We start from the raw sequence: 17,098 nt of genomic DNA, 5'->3' as shown, positions 1-17,098 counted from the left end.
ATAAATATGAGAACCGACCAATAAAGCGTGAGAAATCCTGTGTAAATCTTATAGATTCACGAATCTATGAAGATTAATGAATTCTTGGAGTTCTTTCATGAATCCTTATAGATCTTTCATGAAATCTGAATCTTTAAAAACTCATGAATCTTTGAAGAATCGATTCGAGATTCGAATCACTCATTACTGAAGATTCATATGAATGAATTTCAACGAAAGATTCATGAAACCCAACACTAGTTCTTTCAACCATTAAAATTACAAATCTGGCTCCGTACGTTATAACTGCCTGCAAGGCAGGTTAGCAGCGGAAAAACAGAATTTTACGCTCCTTATGAGAGATTATTAGATTTATTGACACAATTTGCTGTTGTTCCGACTCAAACAATGAAGACAAAAATAGGCTTAAAAAAAGAGTAATTATTTTTATTACCACTCTTTCTATCGCTCGATTTAAGACACCTTTACTTGATCGACGAATGATCAAATTGGACAGCGGAAGAAAACCCCCGAACCAGGAACGCCAATTGAGAGCGAAAGTAACGAAGCAATGTTTTATGGGACGGTTTTGTTGCACTAAGCGAGTGATTCAACGGTCGGAGAAAACAACATTTTATTCCTCAACGGACCGGTGAGCTTTATATGCTTTTTGATTTATATTGTTGAGTAAGCAAGGGTGGTGACTTTCACGCAATGCAATGTTCGATTCGGTGGGGGTCTTTCTCTACACGAAGAAGACACATTTAAAGTAAAAATGTATCATTTTGCTTAATTTTAACCCATTTTGAAGCACCACTCATTGCAAATGCCCATTCAAAATCCAATTGCAAACCGTTGCAACCGCTTCATTCTTGCACATGACCCAAAATGTAGTTGTAACTGGTACGGTTGATCGCCCGGCAAAACAAACCTTGATATAGGCGATGGTACAATGTGTTGGGGGCATGTTCAACAATTACACACCGGTTTGACGGTGAAGGCTGTGCACTTGAAATTGATTTGCAAATGATACTCTTCCTAGGTCTCGGTGATACTTACAGTGCTGCTGAAGCAGCTGCAGGTCAACGATATTTTTACAATTAAATCGTTCTATCAGAAAACGAGAACGATCGAAACTGGTTTTACATGCTTGTGAATTGTATAAAATTTAGTTATGAATGTTTCTTTGGTCTTTAATTTTATCCTTTCATTCTTTTAATAGCGTATTTAATGTACGTTGCAACTCATTCCACTCGGCTTTTGGTTGATCTCCACTGCCGCCCACTGACGGTGGTGAACAACGATCGTGCATGGGTCTACTTTGGCCTTGTCTTGGGTACTCCCAAGGCTTCGTTCGTTTTCCGAACAGCCCGAATGCCGTTGCAGGCCGTTCGGTAACCTTCTGCCGATCATACACTTCTACTTCTACGATCATGTACTCACATACTTGCAAGAATTCAATAAGGTTTAAGAAATGTTCAATTATCAAGTAATCATTTTCTATTATCATTATCAAATGTAATTTCCATGTGTTTTGTGCCTTAATTGATATGAATTAAGCTTTACTTAATGTTAGGTTAATGTTTATGGTTGATGTTTACTTAATGTTGCAAATAGGTACTTGCAATATCACAAAAAATATTTAAACATTTTACATTATTACCTTATTTTACAATTACAACAATTTACATTATTTTGCATTATCAAGATATTATTCAACATTTAAAAAACATGCCAACTTTTTTCATTGTATTAAAACTTCCAAAATTGGCGCAGCAATTTTAGTATTTAAATAGTTAAATACTTATCATTAATTGAATAATTTTGGAACACACAGTTTCAGACAATAGATTAAATTTAGTAAACAAAACAATTGGCTTGCAGTCAAAATTTGAAGCTTTGGAGAAAAAATAGGTGAGCTAGAACCAACATTTAGTGGCTACGACTATACGATTATTTATTGACACTGTTTGATCAGAGCTATTGTACTGACCATAACGCCATATACAGTGGAGCGCCATTTATACGGGTACCTTTTATCCGACTGTCCGTTTATCCGTGCTATTGAAGAATGACAGATCAATACATAGGTGACATTTCGTTTTGAGGAGGATATTTGAAAAAAAAACGGTTATTAGAACACATTGCCACTACAAAAACACACTAATTCATGTCAATTTTCAGATATTCTTATTGGAAAAACATAAAGGTAACAAGAACTGGGTATTTTTTATCAAAACATAAGATAAATAAAAAAAAATCAAGAATTTGTGATTAAATATATTAAATTTGACTCATTATCCGTATTATTCGCATATTCGAGCGAGGTCGAGTCCCGATGAGCCCGGATAAGTGGCGCTCCACTGTATTTGATTTAAAATAAATCCATTCAATCCTTTAAAAATGGTATACCAGATAGAGTCATCCCAACTTTCTTCTTTAAATCATTTTCGTTCGATTAATCGTAATCGTCACAACCAAGTAAATGCAAAACAAAGTGAAGTGTTCCAAAGGCTCATTTATTGCCCATTTATTTGCATACATCTTCAGTGGAGCATATATTTTCATTTAATAATATACTATTTCGATTTAATTATTTAAGAACTAGTCATTGAAAAAACGAGTTCATCGCTGGAAAAATCAAACCGTTTAAGATAATAAGAGAACAAATCAGCAACGGTAATCAGTAGAATTTCCATACAAACCCATTTCATGCATAAAACAATATCCAAATGTGTAATATTGAAAATGCAAATCACTCTGTAATATATTTTTTTGTACAAAAGTAAAACTGTATAAGATAAGTAAGTGAATAACTATGAGTAAACAAGTACCTTTCGTAACATTGTAAAGCCATCACACAAAACTTGATCAACCATAGCAACGTAAACGAACCAAGCGGCCATATCGCTCCTGTTACGAAAGCTTGTTACCCCTACTCCAAGTGTATCGCCGGCCAATATCTGTACGCAGCGTCATCGCGTGCCACGAACTCGCCTCGATCACGGCGATCGGCGCCAGGGAGAAGAGCATCGAAAAACTTCCGAGCCAGGTGCGCACCACACGCCAGCTCAATACGATCGTGACCGTCGAGTGTGCCGGAAGACGGACCGCTCCGAACAAGACAAGTGTCTTCTTGCCCCTTTTGTTTTTGTTTTTGAGTCATCCAAGAGACAATACTGTTATTCTGTCCCACCGCGAACCTTTGGTGTCCGTTGCCGTTGGTCGTTCACGACAGGTTGAAAGTTGCCAACTCGAAAGCGTGCAAGCTCGTGGGTGTGCTGTGGTGCATCCATTGTGACGTTGAGAAAGCGCAAACGGGGGAAAAAAACCCGAGTGTGTAATCAGTGCCGGTGGTGCAGATAGGGCGCGCACACCCAGATCGTGTAACTTCACAGGTCAAAGGTTAGTGTGATAGTATTTAGGTGCGGGCTTTTGCATGTCGTGAAAGTATTGTTTGCGTGAGTTTTTATTGTAAATAATTGCGTTTTTAATTGGTGATTAGTGTAGGGTGTGTGTGTGTATGTGGTTTTGATGGACAAGAGTAGATCGTAACCAAAACAAAAAAAATGTAGAAATTCCACGTTACAGTGCACGAAAAACTAACCAAAAAGAAAGCCAGAAACTCTATATGCACAAAGATGAGAAGCAAAAAAGATATGTACAAACAGGTAAAGGAGAAAGCGACCGGCTCGGCCGGAGGTTACTATTCGCTTCGTGGAATGTAGGAACGGGCTCGCTCAAAATTAGGTCAAAGCGGGTTTTTATTTTTGGGTGCAGAATACCGTTGTGCCCCGGGCAGTGAGACAGCCCAAACCGAGGCCTCTTGCGGGCGTTTTGCGGGAAAGCTTTCGCTTTAGAGCGCGAAGGGTCGCCCTGCGCAACGGGAAGATTATTACAAAATCGATGACTTTGTGTGCATTTTGTGTGCGCGTGAGTGTGTGTTATGAAAGATTTGATATTTGCGCGATACAGACTACAAGCGCCCTACAGCAGGCACCATCGATTACGACACCGAAAGCTGAGACCGCCAAATTTGAGACACCTTGTCGAAAACATTCCTGAGCCTAATCCAAGCAATCGCTTTTTAAATATATTTCCATTCAAGGTGTCCAACGGTCCAACGGTCCGCCGGTGCTTGCTGCGTCTTTTGGTTTTGGTGATTACGTTTTTCGCATTTTCGGCATTTTTAGCACGCTATGACACAAAACCCCACCACCCACTCCTCGCCCCTCCAAAATACGGGGCTGATGATGGATGAGCTTTTTTGATTTTTCGCCTTGGCCGTTGCATTTGGTAAAGATGCTACGGAATAGTATTATAAAAGATGGGAATATTTAATTTTATATAAAGCCTCGTAACACGTGTTGTGTAATCTCAGCTTATCAAACTTTAATCGTATACAATTCAGGCAATTTTTCTTTAATACATGCAAATGTCCCAAATGATTGCATAAAATTGATTTTAATTGAGAGGCTAATGATAGTTAAATGTGTCTAGAGAAAGCAATTTTACATTTTGATTTCAATACTTATTTTTTTTTGTCTTCTTCTTATTGGATGCAAAAATTATTCTCAGTTGAACTTGCCTAAGCTACTCAGGGCAGGGGCTTGGCTATGTTTACCCAAGTAACCCGCACATAGAATGACTAATAAGAATAATAAGTGCTGCTAATAAGGGGATTCACATGCGATTTGAAGCTATCGCATGTGGTTAGATTGTCTTTGCGATTGTGCCATAGGATCGTTTGATCACGAAACACGTGGAAAAAATAATTTTGTTTCAAATTAAAAACAAGCTTTATATGTTGTGTTGTTTTAGGTATTAAAATGATTTTATTCCATTTTTTTCTACAAAAACTAAATGACACTTTTTACATGGTTTTCTAGGAGTTCTCATATCTGTGAGACACTTCATTGTCTCTTTCATACGTGAAATGGACTTATTGTAATGGGAATTGGACTCTATAGCACCCAAGTTGGACAAATCTACTTGGAATTTCCAAGAATCCTATCAAAAAAGCGTGCCCTCCATAGACTCCAAATTCCAACATATCAAGTTCACTTCCAATAAGAAAGAGTAACGAAAGTGTCCGACAACTATGAGAACACCGGGAAAACCCTGTATCATTTTTGTTCTTATTTTTTTTTTTAATAAACAAATTAAAATTTTCCACAGCACCTTATTTTGTTGAACTGATCAATCTAATTCTGCATTAGAACAATTTAAAACATAAAGTACAATTGATGTATTCTGTAAAGTTTCCTGTATAAATAAAACATTTCAAATATTCCACCGGGCTGGCGCTGAGGAGCGGCAGCATGTTGATGTGCACAGCTGTCCATATAATTGACCGGTTTTACATCTCTAGAGGCATGATCGAGTGCTGTGATTTAATTATGGCCGTACTGCTAGCGGTGTAAATTCAAACACGTCACTCATTCCGTTTGTTAGCTATTGTGTGCTCAAGTTCACACCGGGCTTTTATTGATTCTCAAAGCAAATGTGTTCCTTCTCCCATAATACCGCTTGAACAATTAAACTACCAAGCGCGTGTGTTTACTGAAGAACGGTAGAATTCGTGAGCTGCGATTGCTCGGTCGAATCACACTACTTATAAATCCATCTTTGATCGATGGTTTGACGTTGCTTGGAATAGCAAAAAAAAAATAACGCATTTAATAGTATCTTTTAAATAATCATTAGTTCGACTGAAATTTGAGGGTTTCTGTTGTTTTTTTTTTGTAATGTTGGGTCACTTCCTGTGTCAGTTGTAAACAACAGTTGTGAGGGTCATTTTTGGGCAGTTCTGTTGCATGTTTGGTAAATAGGTAGTTTTGCGATGCTGGCGAAGGTTAAGAGGTGTGTTAGCAAAAACAAATGGAATTAACTATAATTTAAGCTTTATTAAGGCTGATCTTTGGTTGATCGCGTACCAGTCAGATCCAAACATCGAACAAGAGTTTGAACAAGTTGAAAGCTAGTATTCGGGTCAAGGCCGACTCCTGGTAAAAGTTGTCGCAGGTAAACAATAAAAAACAATGATATTTTGTTTTATTTTCGGATTTTTCGCTCCGTGTTCCCGTTTCGTCGCTTACTCAGCATTCAAGTTTTTCGTTTTTATGCACATTTAACACTTCACCATTTGTAAAAGCTGTCTTTTGGCGAAGGGCTAGCTCACCTTGTGATTATGTAGGCGAACTGAACGGGCTCTGTTTTGCGATGTTCGCCTCCCAAGCACTTACAACACTCAACCGAGCTTAAGATACTCCGAGATGTTGGGTTAACTAAGGTTATCTTTTAGCCGTTCGAATTTAGCCTTCAAATGGGAAAAACGATACACCGATTTGGGTTTCGTTTTCGATTAACAAGCGCTCCCCTTTGGTTCGGTAACACAGTTTTCGTCACCGTGTGAGCTGTTGGTCAGTGAGCGAGCGAGCGAGGTCACATTTTTACCACGAAACTGGCCGAAACGGTCAAACTGCAGAAACACCTTACGTAAGGGTTTGTTTTGGTTTGATGATTTTCTTATCCGATTTTACGTGTTTTCTATCTCAATCAAGGCATCGACTGTGCAATCGCCTTAGTGTGATTTAAGTAAAACAAATTTAAATAAAACGCTGAAGTAGATTAGGATGTAGCCTAACGTTGTTGAAATGAAGGGCATACAAACGAATGCGACGCAAATGTGATAAACATTTTAATTGTGGAGAAATGTTTGTTTCACTCTATCGTATGGTTTTTGCTTTTCTTTGTGAATCCCGGTACTACATATGGGAACAGTTTCAAGCATTAATCTGCCTGGGCTTAAATACATTTAAAAAAAACAGTTCTCAATTTATTCATTCATATGCTGATTTTGCTTTTATGGAATCTGCCAGAATATTTATGCAGCTCGATACCGGTTTTTGTTCGATAACTTCTCGACAATCCATGTTGGCTTTTTGTCTTTTCAATTCTATTTTATTCTATTTTGATTCTTGCTGCAACGCTGTCACAGGGTCTTTTCTCATCTCACAGATCCGCGAATTTCTAACAACGAAAGTTATGTTAACACTTTATTTTAGCGAAAGGGGTTCAAAAATTACTCATATCTCCGGAACTTTAATGCGCGAGAAAAAGGTCGCTACTTCTGCTGATGTTATTAAAGTGCCCTTTCTCTGGTTCCCGTTCGACCCGACGGTCGATGCCCTTTCCCCTCGGTGCTTCTTCGGTTGATCGTACGAATTACATTTTGTTATGATGGCCGATCCTTGTCCCGATCGATTTTGCCTGTTACCTAATTAAATGCTATTAGCACCCTCTATCGGTCGAATTCTAATGATCGATCAAATGGACCGTTTGATTCTTATCAACAGTTCTACTCGAGGAATTTTGTATTCTAGGCTCATTTTACGCGTCAAAGTTATAGGTAATAGTTCTGACAAATTTTAAACAAACACAACAAAGATAAATTTGGTTTAGATTGTAACCTTACGTGTAGGGGAAGGTAGGTAAAGATGGACACGTTAATGGAAATGGTAAAAATCTAGGGATATATAAGTGCAACGACCATGAAAATGTGCATATATTATCTTACACTCATGTTTTATCAAGAAATGTGTTGAAACTTTTAAGTTTATATCGATTTTTGCGTTTTTTCATGAATAGAAAACATGATTTTTTTCGTGCGGTTTTGAAATGTTCGGGTAAGACGGACACCTGATATGGGAAAGATGGACACCATGAAGGGTAAGATGGACACTTGTGAAAAACGTTGGAAAGTGAAGAATTTTACAGTATTTTAACAAATTCTACCGTTTTCTCCGTCCTGGTACGTTTATAAACCAATTCTTGGCCTATTGCAACGATGATACATTCAGCCGTGGTTTTACAAATTGTAAGCACCGCTTCTAATATATCGTAGAATGCAGCATCTAGAGCATTATTGAAATATCGCGCACTTACAGCTGACGTTGCTCCAGCTTACAAAACAACAGTCTAGAACTTCCTTTAAAGAAATTACTCCGCGAAAAGACCACGACCCCAGTATTTTTTGAGGGACTTGTTAATAGTTTAATCCGTTTTCCACCATGACAAAATTCAACATTTGATTTTTGTAATCCCAAAGAATTTCTCATCTATTCCTGAACAATGTTGTATCAATGCCTCATCTTTTTATGGCTTAAAGTTGTCCAAGTCGTGACAAGATATTGGATTTCGTGAAGCGCCTCATCAGCGTTGACCGAATAATAGCATAACGAGTGGCTACTATTTTGACCGGTGTTTCATTTCTCGCTTATTTCAATACATTACTTAGTTGCTGATTGGTTTATAGCTTCGGCATACCCTTATATAAGGTATTTGAAGAAAACTATCGCCAATTGATATAAGAAGTAAAATAAATCAATAAATTCGGTGTCCATCTTTCCCTACAACAAAGTGTCCGTCTTTCCCGCTTTGGTGGCAGAATGTTTAAACCACCAGAAAACAATATTTTGTGTTACTTTCATTCTCGTTCTTTCGCCTGTTTTTTCATTAATGATCACGACAACCCATTCATGAAATTAAACATCCGGAAATATAAACAATATAAGTTGTAGAGCTTAAGATCGGCAGTAATCAAATTAGATCCACAAGGGTGCATACGATTGAAAATTTATTTTGTTCGTGGATTTAACCAATTTTGCATATATTATGCCAAAAATGTTCTCAAATGTGTTGTTTAACTTTAAGCTAGGATGCTGCATTGTTGATTTTTTCGAAAATTGCCATTTTGATGCATTTATGAGAAGTGTCCATCTTACCCGCAGTGTCCGTCTTTACCTACATTCCCCTAGTAAAAAGATGATAACCATGATCAGATTTTTATTCAAAAAAGTGTAATAATAGCCTTTTAATTTTTTTAAATAGTTCCATTACTGAGGACAAGAGAAGTAATGTTCAGGGAACAATGCAACAGTGTCAAAGAGAAGAACAAAACAATTCAGCTTTCAGTAATCAATCTGAATGAAAACAATATAAATGTGATACCGCTCACATGTCGTATTTACTACTATTAACTAATGAATAGGTTCTATTATTATGGGGTTTGAAATTAGACTTCTTCTTCTTCTATTTGACGTAACGTCCTACGCGGACATGCCGGCCTAAACAGGCTTTCCAGACTTAATACATTACCACGCAGCCGAATAGTCAATCCTTGCTACGGCGTGGACGGTTCATTCTAGGCTTGAACCCTTGACGGGCATGTTATTGAGTCGTTCGAGTCGACGACTGTACCGCCCTCTCCGCCCTCGTAGGAAATTAGAATAAATGTTATTTACTGACCTCAATTTGAATCACTTCGATAGTTGATGCATAATTTTTAGAAAGGAGTAATAATTTGTATTTTGTGATATAACCAAAACAAGTTTAATTGATCCTACAAACTGTTATGTTGTAGTCAGCCACGAAAGTATAAATAGATTTGAAGATAAGAATAAAGTATGAGTCAAATTTAATAAAAATTTAATTTCAATTGAGTTCCATAGGTGAGAAAACAATAAAATAGAAAAAGAAAACATAAAGCAGAAGAAAACAACGCAACAAAAACAAACGAAACAAATATACTACTCTCAGTTTTGTTTTTTTTTTGTTTTCATTGTGTTTTTTGTTAAACAAAATTGGTAATGGTTCACCAACGAGAAGGGAAATCGAAAAAAAAATCTTAACATCTACAGCATAGCAATTGGAGTCGAGGAACATTAGTTACTAATCATTTTAATGGCAAAGTAACGTCCCTAAGAACGTTCCAAATCAGCTTCGATGATATGCAAAACCGTGTAAAAGTCTTCAATGTTTCTGTACAATTCAATGTTGCCACGCGATTAACACCGAAGGCAGGACTTATTTATGATTTTGCTGTAACATAGCGAGGGAGGGAGGAAAAAATGGGTATTTTTTATTGTACTGCTTATCTTCACAGCATATCCGGGATCGGCAGACAAGACAGTCCTACACAGACTGTCTTGACTGTCGACTGCGTTAAAGAAAACAACACAAAGCACAAAAAAAACATATTCCAACCAATGAAATGATTGTATGGCTCGCTTCCTTTTTCGTTAGCGCAAGTAAGTTTCTCAAGTTGTGTTTGCTCCAACCGGGCACCGGGCCACATGCTCATAGCGTCCCCGTTTGGTATTGAAGCAATTAGCATGGCAACTACGCTCCGTTCTCGTATCGTCGCGGTTAAGTGTGGTTCAATTGGTCAGAAAAATTTGCGTTTGTTTGATTTCAAAACCATTCGCGTTCTGTTCTGTCTTTTTTTTGTATGTGGAACGGGGACGCAACCTGTCTTATGGGGCTTGGTGGGGCACCACCAGCAAACTCCAAATCATGTAAAATGTCCAGACGATCGCAGCCCTGCGCGACGCTGCCCAGCAAGAAAGACAAAGAATTGTGATCGCAGGCCGTGTCTTTGTAGCTACAAGTGGCAGGAGTGCTAAGTACTTCGAGCAGACGCTCGAGGAGTGTCTCATGAGTATGCGAGAAGGAAGAAGAAAAAAAAAACAACTCGCGCCTCCCAGAAACACATCACCACGATGTGTAAATATTGACTCAAATACGATTGCGAAGTGGAATATCTTATTGCGCACACGTTGTGCTACCTCATTGCGATCCTCTTCCGCAAAAAAGCAAGCGAAAGATGCAAATTGAAATTATGATGGAGTGACGTTTCCCCGTTTTTTGTTGTTGTTGCGATTCCGTAATCGATACTGGCCATTGACAGTGCTCGGGGTTATGCTGCACATAGAGAAACAATATAGAACAAAAAATGGGTGAAAGAACGAAGGAATGCTTTATGTTTGGAGGGGGGGTCCTCTTTCATACGTGCCAATGAATGTTCAAGAATGTTCTCCTCCCTGCTTGACGTGCATGATCGACGTAAAACGCGATCGATCGCTTTTTGTTTGTCTGGATAACATAGGAAGAGGCGCGTAAAAAACACACACAGTGAAACGCATGAAATATCTGGCCAACGGTCGCTACTTCCGTGGATGGCCTCGGGCAAGGTAATTTGAAGTAAAGTGGACCTTTTGGTAATGGCTTGTTGCTGTGTCATCATTCTTACGCTGTTGAAGTGGAACTCACATATGCGAGGTAATAATCGTGGAAGGGAAGCGGTTCGGTGGCGTTAAGCGAATGAATGAATTACGAATTTACGGTTCAACTTTGCCTATTAATTAATATAAATATTTTACAATGTTTAGCATACGTAAAAAAAGGGAGGAACACAGCGTCTTGTCTCGTTTCTGCTCTATGCTGTATGTATAAGCTACTGGCATGGCGGGAGTACCACTGAATCTTTTAGTTTCCTTTTAAGTGATAGTGCTTGTATCGTGTGCGTTATTTTGTAAATGCTCGATGATTGATCTTAATATTGCTATTATAGGATAACTTTGCTTCGTTTGGGTTAATGTACTAAATTTGTTAATAATGTCGGCAGTGGTTCTATTATTGCCTGATTTTTTTATAAAATGTCAAAAAGATGAAAATCTCAGTAAAATGAATATACGCACTGAAAAACAATTACAGTATGCATATTTTATATTGAAATTCTTGGGATTTCTTAAGCAATTTTTAGCAACTCCTATATTGCCTAGCGATATATTCATATTTATTCATTTCATATGCCATTAATGTATGTTTACACTTGAAAATTTGAGTTTTTTATGAATTCCTTCTCAGTATTTTTCAAATATTCAATTTAAATGTTTTTGCAAGTAATCCTTATTCATAGATATATTTTTTACACAAACTAATCTCGTTATATTAACTACTAAGAGTGTTATTGCAGTTCTTCCAATGACTGTTGAATGGATTGCGTTTGTTCGTTATGTTCGCTGTAAAATGCTTAAATTTTGTTTTTAATCGATGATTGATTAAAACTGTAATAAACAACTTATTTATTTACATATTTCAATGGGTTTTTAATTATCTATCTAAGGATTACTTTATCTGGCAAATTAATGTCTACATAAAAAAAAGATTCAAATTTCACATCTAAAACGGACATAACTTTAACACATTAAAGCCCAGAGCAATGCAATCAATTATTCCATTTTTGTGCTAAAACTGTTATTTTTGTGAATTTTCTGAATTATTTTGTCATTTATATAGTTTTAAAAGCTTCATTTTTTTGTGTTAAAAGTAGCTTTCGGTTAGTATTTAATTGTTCCATTGTTCTGCTATATTTAGATTTATTTATATTTAGTTATGTAAACGATAAGAGCGATTAAAAACATCACTTGCTTTATTTTTTTATCCTACTGAATGGCGGATGGAAACCTAATTAAAGAAAGAGAAACGTAACGCTTTTCCACACAGGGCACAGATCTATTAGACGTGAAATTAATTAAAACCTAATTTCCTAAAAAATACGCAACTAATTGTATCAAAACTGTTAATATCCAATGGGAAATTTGGGCTCTAAATGCTAAGTTGCATGAACACGTACAACTAATACTAATACATTTCTTTTTTTTTCTTTTTCTCTGGTGTTTGTCTCATTTATTTTAGCTCGCTACACTTTTCCACTGTACTGTAGAAAACCCAAAAACAACACACAAAAAAAAACGAACATGTCGCCACTCGGGTTCAACGATCCGCTGTCGGCGGTGGCATCCGTAGTCACGGGAGTTGCGATCGTACTGTCACTAATCAAATACTACCTCTACCTCACCTGCGGGCACTTTACCTCATCTGTAAGCATACGATATGATACTAAAAGTTGATGCATGACAGTGGGCTGGGCAGGGCGGTGAAAGTGATGGTGGACGATGGGGTGTAAACCACGCCAAAGATGCCATCGGTCCCAATATCCCCGTAATGCACGGCTGGGCATCATGAAGTGTGGAGCTGCTAGCCAGCTAGATTTACTATCGTTTTTTTATTAATCTCTTTCTCTTTCGTCTTAATTGTTCTTGTAAACCTTTTCCCCCGTTCAATGGCTGCAGCGAAAGATGGAGGGTAAGACGGTCATCATTACCGGCGCAAACTCGGGCATTGGCAAGGAAACTGCCCGCGATTTGGCTAAACGAGGCGCCCGCGTCATTATGGCGTGCCGGAACATGGAGACGGCCAAGCAGGCGCAAGGTATGGACGATTTCAGTGTTGTAATGGGCTAACATAGTTGTAAGGAGATTACTTTCCTAATGGTGTTGGTGTCTTCAGAGTAGAATATGAAGTGGGTGTAGTAAAGTAGGTCGTTGGGGTATCTTGGGGGAGTAAAGATATTGGTGTTGGAGATCATCTTCTACCTAGAATAGTATCGTTTATTTAGTCTTTCATTTCTGTTGTTATTGATTGTTGTCCTCCTTAAAATTCGGGAAATACATCAAGGTCTTTGATTTAACCTGTGAGTCGTAAAACTAGTTATTAATGATGTAGGATTGATAAAAGACTGTTTAAGTCTTGCATGTTCATCCTCGATCGTATCGATCACCTGGAGATCTACCTCTGTATATATCGCCAACGGATCGCAGACGACGGTTCTTACCATTGGGATTACTCTTTAAGCTGTTGTACATAGCAACTTCCAAACATCTCTCCAATCTCTCTACTGCACGATGCATGTCCATATGACCCGCTGTACAAAACAAGGGCACCCTTAAGTAAACATCAAGGATCAAGCCAATACACGGATGAGACCCGCACCGGATGACACGAACGAACGATTTTTTCCTCCGCAGATGAGATAGTGAAGGAAACGGGCAACCAGAACGTAACCGTGCTGAAGCTTGACCTCAGCTCCCAGGCCTCCGTGCGCGAGTTTGCCGCGGAGGTGCTGCGCACGGAGCGCAAGCTGGACGTGCTGGTCCACAATGCCGGGTTTGCGGAAACGTTCCGCAAGACGCAATCGGTGGACGGTATCGAGTTCACGATGGCCACCAACCACTACGGCCCGTTTCTGCTGACCCATCTGCTGATCGATCTGCTCAAGCGCTCCGCACCGAGCCGCATCGTCGTGGTGGCGTCCGAGCTGTACCGCTTCGCCTCGGTCAATCTGAACAACCTGAACCCGGTCGGCAGCCTGCCCGCCTACCTGTACTACGTGTCCAAGTGTGCGAACATTATGTTCACCCGGGAGCTGGCCCGCCGGCTCGAGGGCACGTCCGTGACGGCCAACTGTCTGCATCCGGGGATGATCGATTCCGGCATCTGGCGCAACGTACCGTTCCCGCTGACGCTGCCGATGCGCGTCATCAAGAGCTTCTTCAAGACGAACGTGGAGGGTGCGCAAACGTCACTGTATCTGGCCTGCTCGGAGGAGGTGCAGGGCGTCAGCGGCAAGTACTTCATGGACTGCAAGGAGGCGAGCCTGAGCGCGGGCATCAGCGACATGGAGAAGGCGCGCAAGCTGTGGGACGAGTCGGCGAAAATTGTCAAGCTGACGGAGAGCGATCCTAAAATCTAACTCCTCTAGTAGATCCGGGGCGACATCCCTGATTTGTGTTCCAGATATCTCTAGACAGGGAGAGAGAGAGACAGAGATAGTATTGTTGTTTTCCATCCATTTTCTCTTTTATAATTTAGCATTTAACGTTCAAGATGGTCCAAGAAGTATTGGGTAAATAAAATCTGTTGATCCGTCCGTTTAGCGGTTTCATCCTCCACAAGTCAATGAACCTGAGATAGGCGTTCCATCCGTTTTTTTTGCAGAGCGGAACGAACCCCCTCGATATAATGTGTGCGTTTTTTTGCTGTGCTGTGTTTGTGTTTGCTCTTACCTCAATTGTCAATTTTTGCATTACTTCGCTTGATTTGTTCGTGTGGTGCTGAGGGCGCGTTTGCTTCGTTTACGCTTCGTTGACGCTTTTTCTTACTTCTATAGGGTTTGTTTTGTTTTTCATTTCATCCGCGTTTTCGCTAACCTACATATAATAATAACAGCGCCTTAGAAGACCACCTCCGCTCGGTGGTTAATATTGCTAAGCTTCATCAAAAAATTCATCGTTTTTTTTCATTGCTGACAATTTCATTATTCATCGAGCAAATAGACTCGATGCGTCAGCAGTATTGTTAGCTAGGTCAGTGGGTGAAAATAAGAAACTTCTTGAACGTAGGAGAATGTGTGTGTTTTTTTTTTTTTAATAATTTTTTAATCAGACGAAAGGGACCAACAGTGGGATACAATCTTTAAAAGTCATAACATATATTTTTTCATACAGGTTCCATAACTTTTCATGTGACATTTTAATTAAACTCATATGTCAAATATGTTAGAGTATTATTTTTCTCATAATAGTCTCATTGCTCATTCATTGTTTATAAAAAATAATGTTAACGGATCAACTACTCTGTTTTTTCTTGTTCCATCATTTTTGACACACACTGTATGGTACGAAATGCGCTTTCGACGAAACATTTCATTAAACTTTCAATTGTATTTTTTAATATTTGTTGCCCATAAACATGTTACTAAATGGACTTTTTTAAATTAAAATATCTTTCTAAAAGTTTATAAGAGCGATAAAATTCTTAATATTTACCTCTATTTAACCTAAAACAGGATCGTTTATTAGGCAGACTTTAGTTAACGGCTTTAGATGAAATTTTTCAATTGTGAAAGCTTTCCCAAAAAGCTTTCAGACGAATGAATGAACGTTTACACGGAGCGAAATCATTTTTCTATTGTTCTTTTCGTATTATTTTTAGCAAATGCTTCTCAAAACCTCATTCTGGACAGTTTAATACAAGAAAGATAGCTCAAAAATGTACTGCTTACTTACAAAATTATAAAACAATGCTTGTTTTGGCTGCTTATTAACAATTTTGGCTTTAGTTCGCATAAAGAGTACATAAACATTTCAGTTAACGATGCAATGCGCTCTCTTCGAACGAGTATGCTGCGTAACGTCGTTCAACTCATGCTAACTCTTTTCCGACCACTTTGCTCCGGTTTCTCACTTGATGCTGCCACTACTTTACAGAGGAAATAATGGCCGAAACGGGCAACACGAAGCTGCTCATCAAGCACGTCGACATCAGCTCGCTCGCCTCCGTCCGCGCGTTCGCGAAGGAGATCGTCGCGACCGAGCCCGTGATCGACGTGCTGATACACAATGCCGGTGTGGCGCAGGGCTTCAACAACAAGGTCACCTCGGACGGGCTGGAGTTTACGATGGCGACCAACTACTACGGACCGTTCTTGCTGACCCATCTGCTGATAGATTTGCTCAAGCGGTCCGACCAGGGCCGCATCGTGATCGTGTCGTCCAAGCTGTACCAGTTCGCTTCGCTCAATCCGGCCAACATCAACAGCATCAACCCGATCAACTACTTCTCGCTCTTCCCCATCCACCTGTACAATCTGTCCAAGTTTGCGGAGATTATGTTCACGCAGGAGCTGGCCCGCCGGCTGCGCGGTACGAAGGTGACGGCCAACTGCCTACATCCGGGCGTAATCGATACCGGCATCTGGCGCAACGTGCCGTTCCCGATCAGCATACTGTTCAAGCCGATCCAGATGTGCTTCCGCACGCCGGAGGAAGGGGCGCGAACGAGCATCTATCTGTCGGTGTCGCCGGACGTGGAGCAGATCAGCGGCCAGTACTTCCGGGGCTGCAGGGTGCACCAGCTGAACCGGCGTGTGCAGCACGTCGCCCGGCAGCACGATCTGTGGGAAGCGTCCAAGAAGCTGGTGAAGCTGACGGCCGACGATCCACAGATTTAGGTGGCGATTGGGATGAAGTAGGCAGTTGACTGTTCGGTCAACACAGGTTCGAATGTACGTTTTTAGGAAGTAAGGTTTATAATAAAACTTTGGCGTACATATTGTGTGCCAGTGCGTGATGGTATTTCCCAGTGAAATTTGGCTGTTGCGTGTGTTTTCTTTGCTATTTTTGCTAATGAATCCTTGAAACTGAACAGTTTGAATCGTTTATTGCCATTTAAATTTTCAAATAAGCTCATGAGAATTATATTAAATTTTACATTCAATATCAATATAATTGTTCATTCAATCTCAATCCAAATCAAATTCAACGAATTCGGGCACTTATCAACTTGTCAGACATTTCACGAATTGGTTTGCTTCGTGTTATTATCATCACATAATCAGGATCGGACTATATGCAGCTTTCATGTATTTATTTGT

The 17,098-nt window shown here is 39.4% G+C and overlaps 1 protein-coding gene across 2 annotated transcripts; it reads left to right on the top strand.

The window, feature by feature from the left end:
* The first annotated feature begins 2,982 nt into the window (after window positions 1-2,982).
* LOC1270582 (retinol dehydrogenase 14) lies at window positions 2,983-16,812 on the top strand. Of its 2 annotated transcripts, none has more exons than XM_309293.6 (4): window positions 2,983-3,384; window positions 12,520-12,704; window positions 12,957-13,095; window positions 15,933-16,812. In XM_309293.6, exons 2-4 carry the CDS (start codon window positions 12,582-12,584, stop codon window positions 16,673-16,675), a joined length of 1,005 nt encoding a protein of 334 aa, XP_309293.5. In that variant the 5' UTR covers window positions 2,983-3,384; window positions 12,520-12,581; the 3' UTR covers window positions 16,676-16,812. The 2 variants fall into 2 exon arrangements, with proteins under 2 accessions (XP_309293.5, XP_061513234.1); XM_061657250.1 differs by lacking the exon at window positions 15,933-16,812 and adding an exon at window positions 13,692-14,623 and having other exon boundaries at window positions 3,032-3,384.
* Window positions 16,813-17,098: the final 286 nt, after the last annotated feature.

The sequence above is a fragment of the Anopheles gambiae genome, chromosome 3 (assembly GCF_943734735.2).
Source record: "Anopheles gambiae chromosome 3, idAnoGambNW_F1_1, whole genome shotgun sequence".
Classification (NCBI taxonomy): Eukaryota; Metazoa; Arthropoda; class Insecta; order Diptera; family Culicidae; genus Anopheles; species Anopheles gambiae.
The sequence above is the reverse complement of the archived record's forward strand: the minus strand, read 5'-3'. Positions and strand labels throughout refer to the sequence as shown.